The sequence below is a fragment of the Danio rerio genome, chromosome 8, assembly GCF_049306965.1.
Source record: "Danio rerio strain Tuebingen ecotype United States chromosome 8, GRCz12tu, whole genome shotgun sequence".
Taxonomy (NCBI): domain Eukaryota; kingdom Metazoa; phylum Chordata; class Actinopteri; order Cypriniformes; family Danionidae; genus Danio; species Danio rerio.
The window spans coordinates 35134101-35151140 of record NC_133183.1 but is presented as its reverse complement, the minus strand read 5'-3'; the positions used below and the strand labels follow the sequence as shown (position 1 = coordinate 35151140).

Sequence of the window (17040 nt, the reverse complement as noted above, 5' to 3'; positions counted from 1 at the left end):
TTTTATGTCAAAAATAATTGAAATATTATGACAATCATGGCCCATGAAGACATTTTGTAAATCTACAAAAACATTTTAATGTATTTATTATCCTTAAATATATAACAACATACTTTTTGATAGGTAATATGCATTACTTGTTTAAATTGGACAATATTTTTCAATAGTTACAATATTTAGATATTTGTTTCAACCTTCAGATTTCAAATTTGCGATAAGTTGGACAAATTTGGTCCAATTGTAACAAACCATACTCAATTTCTCAGTCTAAAAAAAACAATAATAATAATTTTTTTTAAAGAGTCAAAATATTTTATAAAGAGTCATGTTTATAGATATAAATGTTTCCAATAAACTACACAATGTTTATACAAACTTTTCTTTGTACATTGTGGGTATAAAATAAAGAGAAATCATTAAAGCAATATTTAGTATAATAAAAACATTCATTTTCCCAGAGATGGGTTGTGGGTAAAAACGTGCTGGATAAGTTGGCGGTTAATTACGCTGTGGCGACCCTGGATTAAAAAAGGGACTGTACCCAAAAGAAAATGAATGAATGAATAAATGAATGAATGAATGAATGAATGTATGAAAAACATTCATATTAATCCAAAATATACTGATCTTTTAGCTTCATCAAACATCAATATATTATCAGGAAACACAGGTATTAGTTATGTTTTTTTTTTACTCAAGTGATAGCTGTTGACTTAAATTTTATGAATCACCAAGGATCACAATTTTTACTAAAAACCATATTTAATGAGAAAAAAATTAAGGAAAAATGCTAGCTACATACTAAATGGCCTAAGGGTAGGTAAATCAACAACATATGTTCAATTTCGAGTGAACTATCCCTTCAAAGTTGAGCTCTAAACGCAGATGATCTCACATGTTCCGTCATTGTTTGTGTATCTTAACTGAGCTCTCCATGCTGTCAGATCTGGCAGACAGCCTTTCAGGTATCTTACATCTCCGTCCCAAAGCGCTGCTGAGGCCTTGTGGTTTACTTACAGTAGTCTGGAACATTTTACTGTTTACTCTCAACTTGTAGCTAATAAAAAGCAGACCTCATGCTCGACATTCGTCGACACTCCAACCTCTTTATTGTTGCAAATGGTGTTTTAAAAATGCCGTGGTTGCTTCTTTAAATATTGCTGCAGTCCGTTTTGCTTGTCGCATTGATTTTAATACTTTGTTTTGCGATTGAGATATTTCTGTCTGTGTTTGTAATAAAAGAGCTCATGTGCTGGGTACATGGCCTCCTTTGCACACACTCCACTGAGCCGGACGGTGTCTGTGTTTCTCTGTCTGGCTGGCGGATTTTCACAGCATTCCAGAGTAAGAGCCATCGCACTACCTGACAAATTTAAGATAACAATGCAGACAGGGCTCATTAGCCCCTTACCGTGACTAAAACTGAATCTGTTCCAGGCTTCCCATTCCTGAGGAGAAACTTGCTTTTTATTGGGTGAATGTTTTGTTTTGTTTATTTTATTTTATTTTATTTTTTAATATTATTTATTTATATTTTTACTTATTTTTTTACAATGTTTTTTATTACATTTACTTTATTCCATTTTATTTATTTACATTTTTTTTAATTCTAATATATTATTATTATTATTATTATTATTACGTAAAATACATTATATATCTTGGACATTACATAAAGACAAATAAATAATTATTAATCATTTTTACCATGATTTACATTTAATTTAAGTAAATTTTTATTCTATTTTGTTTATGATGATGATGATGATGATTACTATTATTATTACTATTATTTTATAAAATAATTTTTATATCTCACACTTGGACATTACATAAAACAAATGAATAATTATCAATCATTTTCACAATTATTTACAAAAGACACCAGTTGGAATGTAATTTAGTTTAAAAGTAGTTTATTTATTTATTTATTTATTTATTTTTATCTATTTATTTATTTACCTGATGACATGTTAAACATTTTTTAAGCACTGTATTGTCATTTAAACAAATAGATTAACTTATTTGAAAACACATTTTATAATAATTTAAAATATTTATTATTTGACCGCATATTTCTTTAATCTATTTTGTTATGTACATTTTAGGTTAAATATGTTGATTTATTTTTTTAGATTAACCTAGCTGTAATTCTGCATGGTAATGAAACATTACTTCGCTCATATTTGTAGGCATTTTATTTTCACAAACATTCCAATCTTAGTATATTTTATTTAAAATAGTAAAGTCAACTTTAATAAATTAAATATGGAAATTAACATTGACTCGTAAAAACATATCATGATTGACCCCTGTCTTTGATCTATGCAATTCTTGTTTATTTAATGAAAAACATATAAAACATAATCAGTGGATTTTCCCTCAAACTTTAACTTATTTCTAGGGATGTCTAGATCCTATCACGTGATCAGAAATTGGGCCTGATCACGCAGTTTCAGACTCGATCGGAATCGGAATCGGAACAATTTATTACTTGATTGTTCAAGCTACTTCACAGAAGTGCTCTGTTTGTTAAAAATACAGTGATCTGGATCCTGAATCTGTTTCTTCACTCTTCTTTTTTTTTTTTTTTTATGTATTAAGAAAGTCTCGGATCGGGTTTTTGTATCAGTATACTCTCAAAATCAAATGAATGTAAATAAAGTTTAAAGTTTTAATTGGACACTTTTGGCCTAAATTTGAGCACATGATGTTTCTGTTCATGAACCTTAATGAAAACCTTTCTTTTTATTTATTTTTTCCTCTCATTATGTTGGAGCCACTGATATCTTGCTCTCCCTCAGAGAAGTCTGCTTGTCAGCAAATCTGAAATGTTTCTTTCTAACCCCCTTCTGTTTAATTGGTTGTAGAACATTAAATGTTAAGGAAACTTGCCACTTGATGCAAAATGAGTGCCAAAACAACTATTTGTAGAACAGAAAAATAAGCACAAGAACAGCCAAAAGCAGGTTCAAAGGTGCATCATTAAAAAAATTTGTTTCCCATTAGAACGATCATTTCATCGAGTAGAATTGTGACCTCTGAATTCCTGTCACGTTGTACAATGTTGATATTTAGAAATATGTTTAGAGGCTTTTTAAAAAAGAGATTCTGACAAAGACAGCTGTCTGACAGACTAAAGTTTAGATGACATGGAGAAATGGAAAAAGATCTTAAACAAAATCTGTTCAAGAGGAAGTACAGTGGAAAGACAATCTGCTTTTCTGTACAAAGGTCCTTGCTAACATTTGCAGATATAAATGAGGTGGTGAAGTGGAGATGAACATGAATCCATCAAGTCCAGTGAAGTGAAGATATGCTAGGAAGAAGGGAGGAAGGGGAAATGGAGAGACCTTACAGATTTTCAGTGGTGTGGGTCATGTTAAAACAACTTGGCAAATCCATCATCAGGCCAGTTCGTTCTAGCAGGAAGAACTGATAGAGCTCTGTGTTTGTGTGGGATGTCTGGGTCATCCATGTCTGGAATAAATGACTTCACTTTAACAGACTGCTGCTTTCCTCCCTGTGCTGATCTTTCTCCTGTCTTCTTTTTATTTCTTCCTTTCTCATCATTGCAACACAATTATTTTTATGATTTCATTCAAACTAAAGTTAATTCCATTTTTGTTTGATGTTTTCGGCACAAGAGTTCAATTCAATTTAAGTTTACTTGTAGCGCTTTTTACAATAATTGATGTACCAAAGCAGTGTCACAGAAGATGCACATCATTAAATAACAGTCAAAATCAGAAAAGTTGCACAAAAAAATATCGGGTTGCACACAGTTCCTTTTTGGTGTCCCAACCAGTATTGGGCAATAATGCGTTACTGTAGAGACATTACTTTTGACAGTAACAAATACTGTGATGCATTAATTTTTAAATATAGTGATCCCGTTATTGTTCCAATATGATGCGCTTGTGCGTTACTTGCATTTGTGCATTACGTTAGTTATAACCAATCACTGTAAAGAAGACATGTCATGTATGAGGCGCCTGACTGGACAAAAGTAAATTAAGCGAAAGCCGAGAGACCAGGTTCATTACTATTACTAATGCTACTATATTTTTGTTTCAAATAAATAAGCACATGTTTGTTATCTGTATAAATAATTAGTTTGAACAAGCAGCAAAAATATTTTTATTTTGTGTCTATGTGTAAAGAGTTGTAAGTATATAAATGTAGTTAACCAGCATCTTCTCACACCACACCTCTGCACATATCCAACATTTGGCCATATGAATTGGATCTAATAATTAATTTCTGGTGCTCTTTTTGTGTTAAATAGTCTTCTGTGTGATAAACACACAGAATATGTGCACAGAGCAAGGTAAACAAAGGTAGACATGTAGACTTTGATATGTAAATGCAGCCTATGGTGGCATTTCTCAACGACTTTTTCTGTTGCTCTTCTTTCCTTCACTTTTTTGTATTCTCTCCAGAATATGTCTCTCCAGGGCTCTTTTCCGTACTGTAGTCCCATTGTGAAAGCTTCACTCTCATTGCGGACAGTTTGTTTAACCTTCTGCTATTAATGCAGGCAGACCTAGTCAGGAAATTGCTCATGTCACCAGATGGGCTGGAAACAGCCACTGAAATCTTCCCCCTTTTCACTGTATTGCTTAGTTTTACATATGAAATAGGCAAGACGTATATGATGGTGTTGGGGTAGATGGTATAATAAAACACAAAATAAAATATAATAGCATTGCAGTATTGTGAGCATCGGAACTATTAACTAATAAAGGTTCAGATCTCAAAAAAGTAGAACAAAAACAAAAGCAAATGTCCCTTTGACTGAGATAACGAAGAGTTATTCTATGTTCATAATAATAAAATAAAAGGTTTTATTAAAAGCAAATAGTATAATGCCACCTATGGGTGTGACCCAACACAAAATATTGTTTATGATATGCATCATCAGGCTGATTTCATTGTTGACATTTCAAAGCTGAGACAACAATGGATGCTTTATTGTTGCATCTTTATGTGGGAGTCACAGTGCAGTGAGAATTTGAGATGAATGAACTGATAGGCAGTGCTGAATTATGATGAAGGTCTGAGTGAGAAATACTGAAAGCTACTCGAGAATACAAATCATCAAACCTTTTCATACAGTAATTCCTGTAACAACCACTAACTACTGCTTTGCGTGTTTGCTTTAACTTATATCTTTTGTAGTTAAGATAGTTATAGAAATGCCTTTTGCCCACATTTTTCTGCTCAGTCACATACAGTAACTTTTATGTCTGTATTTCATACTGTTGTCAAGATACTACTGCATGCAAGAAAGGCACAGCTTTGACCTCGACCCATCAGTTTTAAGGCTGGGCTTGACGTCACTATTGACCTGCAAACATCAGTTCCTCCTGGTGAAGCAAATATACCTAGAAAATGATCCTTGGGCAGTGGTTTCCAACTCCAATCATGGGGACCCACATGTTGTGTGTCTCCAATTTAACACACAATGGAATTTGCGAACAGCTGATTTCGTAACAAGTGAATGAATTTCCCCATTGCAGGTATTGGTTAGTTCAAGCAGGCCTCCTAATCAATTTATGCTATCAGCTGATTTAGGAATTAAAAGCCCTGGCCCTAGCTGATCCAATGTCTATGCACTCAATTGGCAAATGCTTTACCAGACGCATTACATACACTATGCAGAACAGTTATTGTATGCTGTATATTGACAGTTCATAAACTACTGTATTTTTGCTCCTTTATTCTCTTTTCAGTTTTTTTCCCGTCACATTGTACAGAGTTTGCAGTCGCACGCTGTGCTGCAGCAACAAAGGCCACCTTTTCATTTAAAAGAAACCAAAAATGTTTTTGTGCTTCATGCAATATCCACCAGGTTGCGCAAGGAACAACCGTTTTTCCATTGTCGGGCAAGTCTGAGCAAATGCCCCCTAAATTAAACAGCCCACCCAGAGGTTTGTTTCAGAAAACCCTTGTTAGCCAACTAAGGTCGCAAGTTCCATCATTATATTAAATAAATATAGGGGAAAGAAAAAAACACAGCTACTGGTCAGTTTACGAAATTCCATACAACACCTTACAGTCTATTTTTTTATTTATTTTTTTGCTTACAATCGCCCTTATGTTTCTCTTTTAAACTTAAAGGTGTTGCATAAAATAATAAAGCAGTTTTAATTTAAAAGGTGATATTTCTTTACTGCATCCTCCTTGTTTTTTGGTAATGCATAATAAACTTTACACCACATTAAAGACACAGCAGCCAGTAACTTTCAGTTGTTGAGTTTTTGTCACATTTAAAAAGTGTGTTTGTGCATGAAACGTGCGCGTTTAGATGCATATGTGTGAGAGACCGGGCAAAAGAGCGCTCGCTTCACAGCTCTTTCTTTCTTTCTTTCTTTCTTTCGGAGATAATAAATACATATTTGTATTCAAATATGAATACAACAGAAATAAGTAAATCTTTACAAATTACGTGTCCACTTTTGTAGGCTTAACACAATAATGTCAGATAAAATAGCCTAAGCTATATTAAAATCATTTAAAGAATTGCAAATATCGTAATAATAAGTAAGCATATGTACAAATGAAGGGATGAAGCTGAGACTCACCTGAGGGTTTGTTTGTGGTGGAAGGGCTGTGAGTTCCCCCTGGCATGGTGGGTGGAGGTGCAGGAGGTACTTTGAGGTTCTGATCACTCTGGATCTCATTAGTGATCTGGTTGTTGCGGTTAAATGTAGGTGGCTGGTAGGGCTTATTAAGGGGTGGTGAGGGTCTGGGTTGTGGGTGGGGTTGGGGTTGAGGCTGAGGCTGTGGCTGAGGCTGTACAGGTACCCTGGGTACCGGTGGCCCCCTCTGACACTGTGCTTCAAGAAGGGCAATGAGTGCTGACTGGTTATTGGCCAGCGATGCAAGGTGCTGATACTTATGCTCCAGGTCTTTATAGCGGTTAGTAAGCTGCAGCATCTCAGAGGTCTGGTTGAGGATCTTGTTTTCCAATTGCGACAACTCTAGTGCATTGTCTCTTTTGCGGATGATCTCATGCAGCAGCTGCATGTATAGCTGTGTCACTCGGGAATTCATATTACGGGACTCCTTGCGCAGAAGCTTCACCTCATTGACGATGCCACCATCGACTTCTACAAGCTGCTGCAGAGTCTCAATTTGTCTCTTCTGCTTGTGCAGTTCAGAGTTGAGAAGTTCCAGCTCCTGTTTGTTGACACGGTTCTCCAGCACTGCCTCAGGCTCCTTGGAGTTCACACAGATGGCTCCTGTAACCTTCTGCTGGGGTACGATGAAGGTGTAGGAACACTTGTCCTGTGGAGGAGGCTCAGGGGCCCTTCGTGTGCGAGTGGTTGACAGGAATTCAACTTCCGGACCTTCATCACTGCTGTCAAACTCCTGAGGGCTGCCCTCCGTTTCAGGAAACCATCCACTTGCCAGAAGCAACACCAGACATACTAGTGAAGGAACATCCATGACCACACACACACCTGTGAAATACATAAGACAGAGAAGGAAGAAATTGGCACATGTATATTGATCTTATTTAAAATCACTTGACCAACAGAAAGCAGCTTGGTTACATGTCTTCAGTATGAACACTTTTCTCAGATGTGTAAACAATGAAAATATGAAGATATTCTTATTTTGAACCAACCCTTTGGTTAGGTAAATAATTATCATCCACATTACAACAAAATCATACTATAACATCTTTCCTCATACTAATCACATTTTCTATTTGATGGATCTCAGTGGTATAAGTGTATATTTATTCCATTCTGAAGGCCTTTGGGAGTCTAATTCCCCCAATGTCTATCTGAAAAGTCCCAGTTTAACCAAACTAACACAACCCTAAATGATCTAGACAGAAGATCTGGCACCTCACTCAACCTCAGTCACGGCATTGAGCTCATTACTACAGAGTTAGTGAGCTGCCTCTGTTTCTAACCCAACCATGGAAGCTCTTGACCTCTGGAAAGAGATTAGGTTACACTTGGAGAAATGGTCTGGCAAGCCCCTGTGTTCCTCCAGCACTGATGGAGAAGCAGACAGGAGTGTGGCTGACCCTCACAGCGGGGGGATTATGAGGCTCTTTAGTCCCATATTCTGGACGTTCTTGGCTTCGCCGGAGCTTCTGGACTGGAATCACAGTCAAGCACTCTCTCTGAATGTTCTCTCTTTCATAAAGAGTGCACGCTTGACTCATTCTAGTGAATCAGTTCATCCTCAACATTTCTCTTTCCTGCAATAGATCGAATTCATAGGTTTCAATCAATTTAATCAGAAAGTTACTGTAACCACTTTTGTCATGAGCAAGCCAGTTCTAACCACCTCAACCTCGCTCCAAACCAAATATCCCACTGAATAATGGAGCTGCTTCAGTTGTAGGGTGACACAAATTGTTTAATGCTGCTGAATGGATTATTTGGTCATTGTGGGTGTCCTGGCATGAGTTTGTTCTGGTGAGCTGCCATATGAGTTAGTTTTTGATGACAGCAATTGGTTATCTGAACCTTGCCACAGGCTTGAACATCGCTAAGGGAGAATGGAAAATCTGATGTCATTCTGATTCATACAAGCACTGAAAAATTACTCTGATTATAAGAGTCTGTTACATAAAATGCATTGTGCAAGGCATGTGCAACCTTGCCTAACAAAGGTCACAATACACTGATTTTAAATTAGGACCAGTTCATGTGTTGTTGTTTTTTTTAATTGCTTAGAGTTTTCCCTTGTACAAACATGGGCTTCATGCAGTGGTGTAAAAAGTATAAAAACTTAAACATTACTTGCAAACAGCAGTATTGTAAGCAGAGTATCTGTTCTAAAAGTCACACTACTAAAAGTATTTTATTAATCATCATACCCTGCAGATCAAAGGTGTTTTTTAAGTGTAAGTAAAATATTTTGCCATTCATGGACTAAAAATGTAAAATCTGAGAACACATTGCATTAACATATGCACAAATAATAAACTGACAAAAAAGCAGGCTGATCCGTTTACATGCACAGTGAAATCTGTGTAACCTAAGATGCAATATTCTAGCTGTGACAATATGTAAACACTTAGGTTATGCACTTTGATTCCTTACTAACACTTATGAGTGTCCAGCAGCTGGCACCAGCAAACCAATCTCATGTGGTACTATTTGTACATGCATTTGAAAACATAACATTTGTAGTGCATTTAGTTATTGTGTAAGGCCTTTTCTCTTTGGTACATCAGTGGATTTGCCCTTCAGTAGATCGGCCTTCAGCAGTGACATTTGCATTATACTGATCTTACTATATTAAACTAAACTTCAACATTGACATTTATACTAATCTGAACTGAAGCAGTTCCATTCATTCATTCATTCATTCATTCATTCATTCATTCATTCATTTATATTCAACTACTTTTCCAGGGCGGGGTTGCGGGGAACAGCAATCTTAGGAGAAAACCCCAGACTTCCCTCTCCCCAGACATTTCCTCCAGCTTTTTGGGGGGATCTTGAGACATTGCCAGACCAGCCCAAAGACATAGTCCCTCCAGCATGTCCTGGATCTTCCCCAAGGCCTCCTCCCGGTGGGACATGCCTGGAGAGGAGGGAAGTGTTCCCTAGGTAGGCATCCAAAACAGATGATTTCTCTCGATGTGGAGCAGCAGTGGCTCTACTCCGAGCTCCTCCTAGGTGACAGAGCTCCTCACCCTGCCACCCTGCAAAGGAAGCTAATTTCAGCCGCTTGTATCCGAGATCTTGTCCTTTCGGTCATGACGCAAAACTCTTGACCATCAGTAAGAGCGGTTCCAGGTTAATTACATTATACACTACTCATCTGCCTGCCTGAATTGCTGAAATGTTCCAAAATTTGAAATATTATGCCTTTTACACTCATTTCGTCACCTATGTTAAGCTGCTTTGACAAAATCTTGGTCACTATCATTGTAAAAAGCACTATATAAATAAAAATAAATATAATGTATTAGAATTTGGTGAATTCAGTCATAATGTGTAATGATTTTGCGTGTTCATGGACACTTTTAATGCTTCCACACTGTACTTGTTTGATGCATTATTAAGAGACTGTCTTAAGGTCTGTCTGATGCAATGTTTTTGTGCACAATTTGATTGCATGGAAATCACAGGACTGATTATTTTACTTAGCCAAATATCATAGACAAGAGAAAAAAACATATATAGTAGTGACTGGCGACGCAGTGGCGCAGTGGGTAGTGCAGTCACCTCACAGCAAGAAGGTCATTGGTTCGAGCCTCGGCTGGGTCAGTTGGCATTTTTGTGTGAAATTTGCTCCGGGTGCTCTGGTTTCCCCCACAAGTCCAAAGACATGTGGTACAGGCGAATTTGGTAAGCTAAATTGTCCGTAGTGTATGTGTGTGAAGGAGAGTGTATAGGTGTTTCCCAGTGATGGGTTGCGGCTGGAAGTGCATCCGCTGCGTGAAACATATGCTGGATAATTTGGTGGTTCATTCCTCTGTGGCAGTCCAAAATTAATAAAGGGACTAATCCAAAAAAAAATGAATGAATGAGTAGTGATTGTAGATTGAAGGAAATATGCAGTAAAATACCAATACAACACTAAAAATGGAATCAAGTAAAATTAAAAGTTTAATTTTAAAACTATCTAATTAAGTACAATTCTTGAGAAAATGAGACTTAGTTACAATTTGACAATTTTTAATTACTTTACACCAATGGCCATGTGAATATCTTTCATGGTTGCACAGAATCCTGTCATTGAGCCTGTCAAACAAAAGTTGACTTAAAACTTTTTAAATCTCATCTTGAGACTGTGGGCCCATTTTTCAATTCACTTTAAATGCAATTTAATTGCTTTTTTATGTAAACACATTTTTCAGTCACCAAGAAGGTGTGACATGAATTATTATTAAATTACTGTTTCACAGTGCAATTACCAGTTGTATAAATTACAGTTTTTGAAGCCCTGTAATGACACAACACATGGCCTTTTATATTCATGACTTGAAGCCACTTTGTGCTGTTTACTTCATGTTTCAAACACAGCGAGCAGCCTTAAACTGTCTGGAAGAGGACTTGCAGTAAGCAATGGAAGTACAGATAGCAGCAAAGGCTTTGCTGAGCACTTTTGCTAAGAGGGTTTCACCTTTGGTCACTCTAATTAAAAGCTGATGGTGGGCTAAGTTATAGATTGCTACTGTTGGACACCTTTCTTACACATTGCAACCACGTTCTCTGATCTCCACACACATGTACAGATTAAAAAAAAAATCTAGTTGGACATGGCTACTGTATGTATACTTGAAATATTTTTCTAATGCACAGCTTCATATACCACACACACTTAATTTTAGTGTTTTACATTTCTTAAACAATAGTTATTTTGTGAAGATAACTATACTTTTAACTAGCATTTAATTCATAATTCAATATATTAATTCATAAATCAATATATTTTTGACTAATGTGCTAAATGGAAAACAAGTAGAATGTCACTTTTTAGTCATGAATGGTCTTTTTTTTTAATAATCAATGTTCCTCGCTGGTGGAATTAACAGACTGCGAATGCACTGGTATACTTCAAGCAACAACTAAAAACACATTTCTTCCAAGACCACCTGAACCTCTGTAAATAATATCAAAACTATAAGAAGCACTTTCTTTCTCTCAAAAAAACCTTCTCTAGCACTAATTTCTCCTAGCACAAACAAGTTACTTTTAATAACTAGCACTTCTTGTATGTAATGCCTCTTCTTGTTGAATCACTGAATGCCTCCTCAATTGTCAAAAGTGTCACAAAAGTGTCAGCTAAATAACTAAATGTAAATGTAATCATTTGAATTAATAATTCCTCATTCATAAAAACAGGAAATTTGTTCCTCAAAGGGTTTTGGGTTAAGTGAATGATTCGGTGACTCACTTAAAATGTTTTTTATTTTTTATTTTGTTGCTGAATGAAACTCAGCAACGCTTGGCAGGTTATTCAAGAATAAATCATGGGTTTGAACCAAATCTTTAATCAATTCTAATAAATGATTCCTTGACTGGCGTATAAAGACAATTGTGTCTTTACTACATTGACTGAAACCATATTTTTCAATGACTTGACTGAGTAAAGGATTTAATGACTCGCTTATTAAAACTGTCACTTGTTTTGTCAATAATTGAATCAGTGAGTTTTATCAAATCTTTGAAAGGATTCTGTGAATGACTCATAAAAACAGCCACTTGTTGACTGCATGAAGAGTCACTAAAAATAAGCAAGAGTTCACTGCCATTGCACAAACTGACAATCTGTCTGGAATGTGCAAACACGGACAAGCAGTTCTGTGAGAATTTTTGTATGATAGAGCAGTCTTAAGAGCTACAATTATTAGTGACCACGATCATAAAAATAAATAACCATCTTAAAATTGTATACTTCTTCTTTTATCCAAAACAGTTCAAAATGTTTCCTGATATCATCATGGCACGGACAACATGCAAAGCTGACAGCAGGGTTTTTAAGAAATTATCTGGAGAAAAGAAGATTGCAGTACTCATTAGATTTGTTTTATAACAGATTCTGGGAGGACAGCCAGAGGTTGAGACGATCTATGTTTAACATTAGGAAGATTTTCAGAGTATTAGCACTAATTGAGGGATTTTTATTGAATGAAACATTTTACCACTGATATTAACATCCCTGCCGTCAAACTGTCTCTTCGTTGTAGAGGACGGAGGGTTGATGCAACAGTACTCAGGTTGTTTATTTTATTGTGGTTGTTTATACACAGTAACCACAATAACAGACCTTTGGCCATGAAGTCAGCGAATGGACAGGAAACCTGCAATCTGTCTGTCCACATCATGACTTCACCCCTCGGTCGACATAGATATTTTCAACTAATAGCCAGCTCGCATTGCAAATTCTGGATGTCACTCCTTATTCATCTCTCTTTTTCTCCTAGCTTTGACAGAACCCTTAATGTTCTTACTGTTTAAACTGAACACAGGCATTAGAGAGGATCTGAGAGCTGTTTACATAGGATCGGTCTTATTTGTGCTTACAAAGTATTTTCATATTTCCGGCCATTTGCTGTAAAGTTATGTAATCTTTATAGGAAAAAAAAAATGGTGGCACATAAACATCTTCTTATGTCCCCATTGCTGTCTGAACATGTCTGATTAGAAGTCTCCAGTTGTGTCCCATCCTCACAAACTTATTTTAGTCTCTCTAATCTTGCTGACAGATTGATTGTCTGAAATTTGAAAGGCTGACAAGAAGAATCCATAGAGACGCCTACTGGAAAATCCATTGCAAGTCCATGTCTGTGTTTTGAAATGGTACCTGGTTTCTAGTCTAATTAGGTGATTAGCTGTTGTAAGCATGTTGTTAACGTTTTAAAAACAGTCCACAAACTGCTGTTACCAGATGGTAACTGGTCTGTTAAACCTTACAAATTTTATGAGCTAATGACCTGCTAGAAACCAATTAACTTATTCCAAAACTCACTATCTTAAACTGGGTGTTTGCAGAAGAAGACTCAGCTGCTCGGATTAGATGTGCTGATTTAAATTCTCTGAAATAATTCAGTTGTTTTGGTCAGTTGTTGCATTCAATATCAGATTTGACTTAATCCTCATGCAACTTAAAAGTGTGTTAGTCTGTTCATCCATATGAATGAAAGGGCAGTACTCTCATGTCTCTTGTTTTCTTGTTTCATTTAAACCAAACTTTCATCGTTTGTATCTCAATTATTGATTATACTAGAGTGAAAATGGTCTGAGGACTTCAGTACCAAAGGGATAGTTCACCCAAACGTTCCCATTAATTACTCACCCTGAAATGGTTTCAATACTATTTAAAGTTTTTTTTTTCATTTGCTTTTCTTTTCTTCTTCTGAATACAAAATAAGTTTTTCTTTGAGAATGTTGTTCTCTAGTACCGGTTTATATACATTTCCTTTCATTTTCCTTCGGCTTAGTCCCTTTATTCATCAGAGGTCGCCAGAGTGGAATGAACCGCCAACTTCTTACCGTTCACCAATACCCGCATGTATTTGGACTGTGGGGTAAACTGGAGCACCCGGAAGAAACCCGCGTGAACACAGGGAGAACATGCAAACTTCACACAAAAATGTCAACTGTCCCAACCGGGACTCAAACATAGTAGGGAAAATGAATATGGAAGTTAATGGCTACATGTTTTAAATATTCTTCAAAATATCTTCTTTATTAGGCGATGTGTTGGCGCAATTGGTAATGCTGTCGCCTCAACGCAAGATTTAAGACCATTCTTGTTTTCAGAATTGGCTTCTTTTTAACAAAAATTAACATCTCTTACTGTTTCTGAACTAGTGATTGTATTTACTATTTAAGTTTAAAAAATATGTTATATACTGTATATTAAAACTACTCCCCAATCAACAATAGCGTGTCCTTTTTCTTTCCTAAAAGGAAAAACTAATGATGGTTTCCACTGAGAGTGTTTTTCATGAAAGTTGAAGGAACCCCCTCGTGCTGCTGTAACAGACCAGTAATGATAGGTTGGACTTGCGACTTGTTGGATATATTGACAGAGCGTCTCGTGTGATCTAATGCTGCGGCCAGTATGTGGTTTCTCTGTGGTGTGTGAGCATGTGCCTCAGTGTGTGTCTGCGCTGTGTCTAGAAACAGAGATACCTGTGGTTTCTCTGAGTGGAACATAAGACGTGTTTGAGAGCGTGTGATGCAGAATTTCAGTGGAGACCCCAAGTCTCCTCAGCCAGCTTAAAGAGACAGTGAAAATGCTTTCGTCTGTGTGAGCGGCAGGACAAGAGAAAGCACATCTGCCTAATCCAAAAAGCTGTCATTACGCCTTTGGTGGGAACAAAATCCTCCAGAGCCTGCTGTCCTACTGACACGCACCTTGAGAAGTGTCCTGACAGGCCAAAGAGAAGTTTTACTTCGTCCAGTGTTCCGTTACAGATGTGGCATGACTTGCAAGCTGCAGCACGACTAAACTGCTATTGAACTATTCCACGTATTTCTTATAAAAGTTAAAGAAACACCTCTTGAAAAGGGAAAGGACAATAACCAGTAGAAACAAGCAGTGTCTTGATGTGAGCTATTAGCAGTGTGCTTTGGAATGGCATTTAATGCTTGAATTTATACTGAAATTGGAGTAGCAGTATAACAGGATTGTGGAATTCAATATTAAAATGTATTTTGCAGTTTTTTATTCAGAGTCATTCATTACACATTGAGGTATTAACGCTAAAAGATATGCAGATGATATAAAAGATATCCATATAAGTCTTTAGATACTTCAATTGTATTCAGTTTATTACAATTTGTACACAGGAGATAGTAATATTATTAATCGATTCATTTACTATTCGGTGTAGTCTCTTTATTAATCATGGGTCACAATTTAGCTTACCCAATTCATATACCTCATGTCTTTGGACTTGTGGGGGAAACCGGAGCACCCGGAGGAAACCCACACCAACAAGCGCAGAACATGCAAACTCCAGACAGAAATGCTAACTGACCCAGCCAAAGCTCGAACCAGTGACCCTCTTGCTGTGAGGTGACAGGGCTACCCACTGCACCACCGCACCGCCATAGTAATATTAGTAAAATAATTTTGTTTTGGGGCTGACAATGGACACCCTGTGAGGGTCTGCTGTTTTAACTAATTAAGCATTAAAGGTCGTTATTCAGCTGTCAGTGAACATGTCAAGCCACAACGATCAAAGAACATAGATTTTAGCCTGTTTCAGAAATCATTTAGAATTTCCCAAATTTGTCTTACCAAATTGTGGTTTAAATTCCTTTGTGTAAGCAAGGCTTTAGGTTACATTTCCATGAAAATGATGTAACCAAAAAAAGTTTTCTGTTTTGTTTTCAAAAGTATCTGCATCTACATTCTCAAAAATGGTTAAAAAAGCTGTATTACATATGCCAGGCTAGTATTTCGTCACTGTCCCCTTGTGTTATAAAAAAAATACCTGTAAGGAAGCGTTGAAGTGCCATCGGCATAAAATTTGCTATATCGTCACCTAAGAATTATAAGGGTCTATCTGTGTTCTGAATGATTTTGAAATATTGAGCTTCAAAGTTTTTGCATTCCATAGCAAACAGTATGTAACATTTGTTTTTTTAAATAAAAAGTCTTAAAATGTAAGCAACGTATAAGAAAAAAAACATGCCATAATGTAAATAAGTTGTCATTTAATAAGAATATGTCAATAATTCAATTTTGACAAAAATGTCAGATAGAAAATTATAATTCTAAGGTGATGATATGTGTAAAATGTGTCTCCGCTGTTGGTTTTAATGTAAAGTGAATCAACAGTTTTGCTGATGATGCATTAAGCAACAACAACACGACCAGCTACTCTGCCATTGTTGTCTCCCTAAAAATAAAATATGTATGCATGTGGCGTCATCATTTTTAAAGACTTTTTGGGTCATTTATACTAACACAACAATAGCTGCATTTTCAAAAACTCCTGCTTTGGTCATGTCCACAGTTACATGGGTGTTTTTCTTAAAAAATGTTTTTCCCTCTCCCGTTCACATGAAACGGAAAAGCACTGCACTGACAAGAGCATGATGAATCAACAGGTAGCAATTAAAGCCTAAGAATAAAGTTGTGTCGGCCATTTAGAAAGGATAAATCAGCATGCATGCTATGAAAACTGTTATTCACACTGTAAGCGGAGTAAAAACGGGTTTTGAAATGTTTAAGTATACTTGTGGACAGGGCCTTAGTCACTGTTTTTAGATGGATATATTTTTTTATTCCAAAAACATTGTTGTCATGTAAAACACTGTGTCCGCAGGGTCTTAAAAAATATTAAAAGTTGATAAATTAATTATGAGAAAATTAAGGCCCTTAAAAAGGTATTTAAAAGTCCTTTGTTTGACTCCAAAAAAAGCCTAAACATATTTATTTTCCTCCTAATATTTAACACGGCATGCTCAATCCATGCTGTAAGTTTGGGCTTGGTTGCATTCGGCCAAGCTCCTCCGTCTGGGTGATGTCACGGAATTTCGAGCTTATTTGAGTTCTGTTGCATGGTTGTGCTCCATTGATTTATTTAACTAC

The 17040-nt window shown here is 36.3% G+C and overlaps 2 protein-coding genes across 4 annotated transcripts in view; one reads left to right on the top strand and one right to left on the bottom strand.

Moving 5' to 3' along the window:
• The window catches only part of ralgps1 (Ral GEF with PH domain and SH3 binding motif 1), a 200135-nt gene that overhangs the window by 70962 nt on the left and 112133 nt on the right, over positions 1-17040 (top strand).
• The window catches only part of angptl2b (angiopoietin-like 2b), a 31296-nt gene that overhangs the window by 8090 nt on the left and 6166 nt on the right, over positions 1-17040 (bottom strand). For 2 of the 3 annotated variants that reach the window (XM_005167166.5, XM_005167165.5), the window contains exon 2: positions 6588-7469. In XM_005167166.5, coding sequence (XP_005167223.1) covers positions 6588-7455 — 868 coding nt within the window. In that variant the 5' untranslated portion in view covers positions 7456-7469. Of the gene's footprint in view, positions 1-6587; positions 7556-17040 lie in introns of those variants that run through there. The other variant, NM_001126478.1, reaches the window with a different exon arrangement.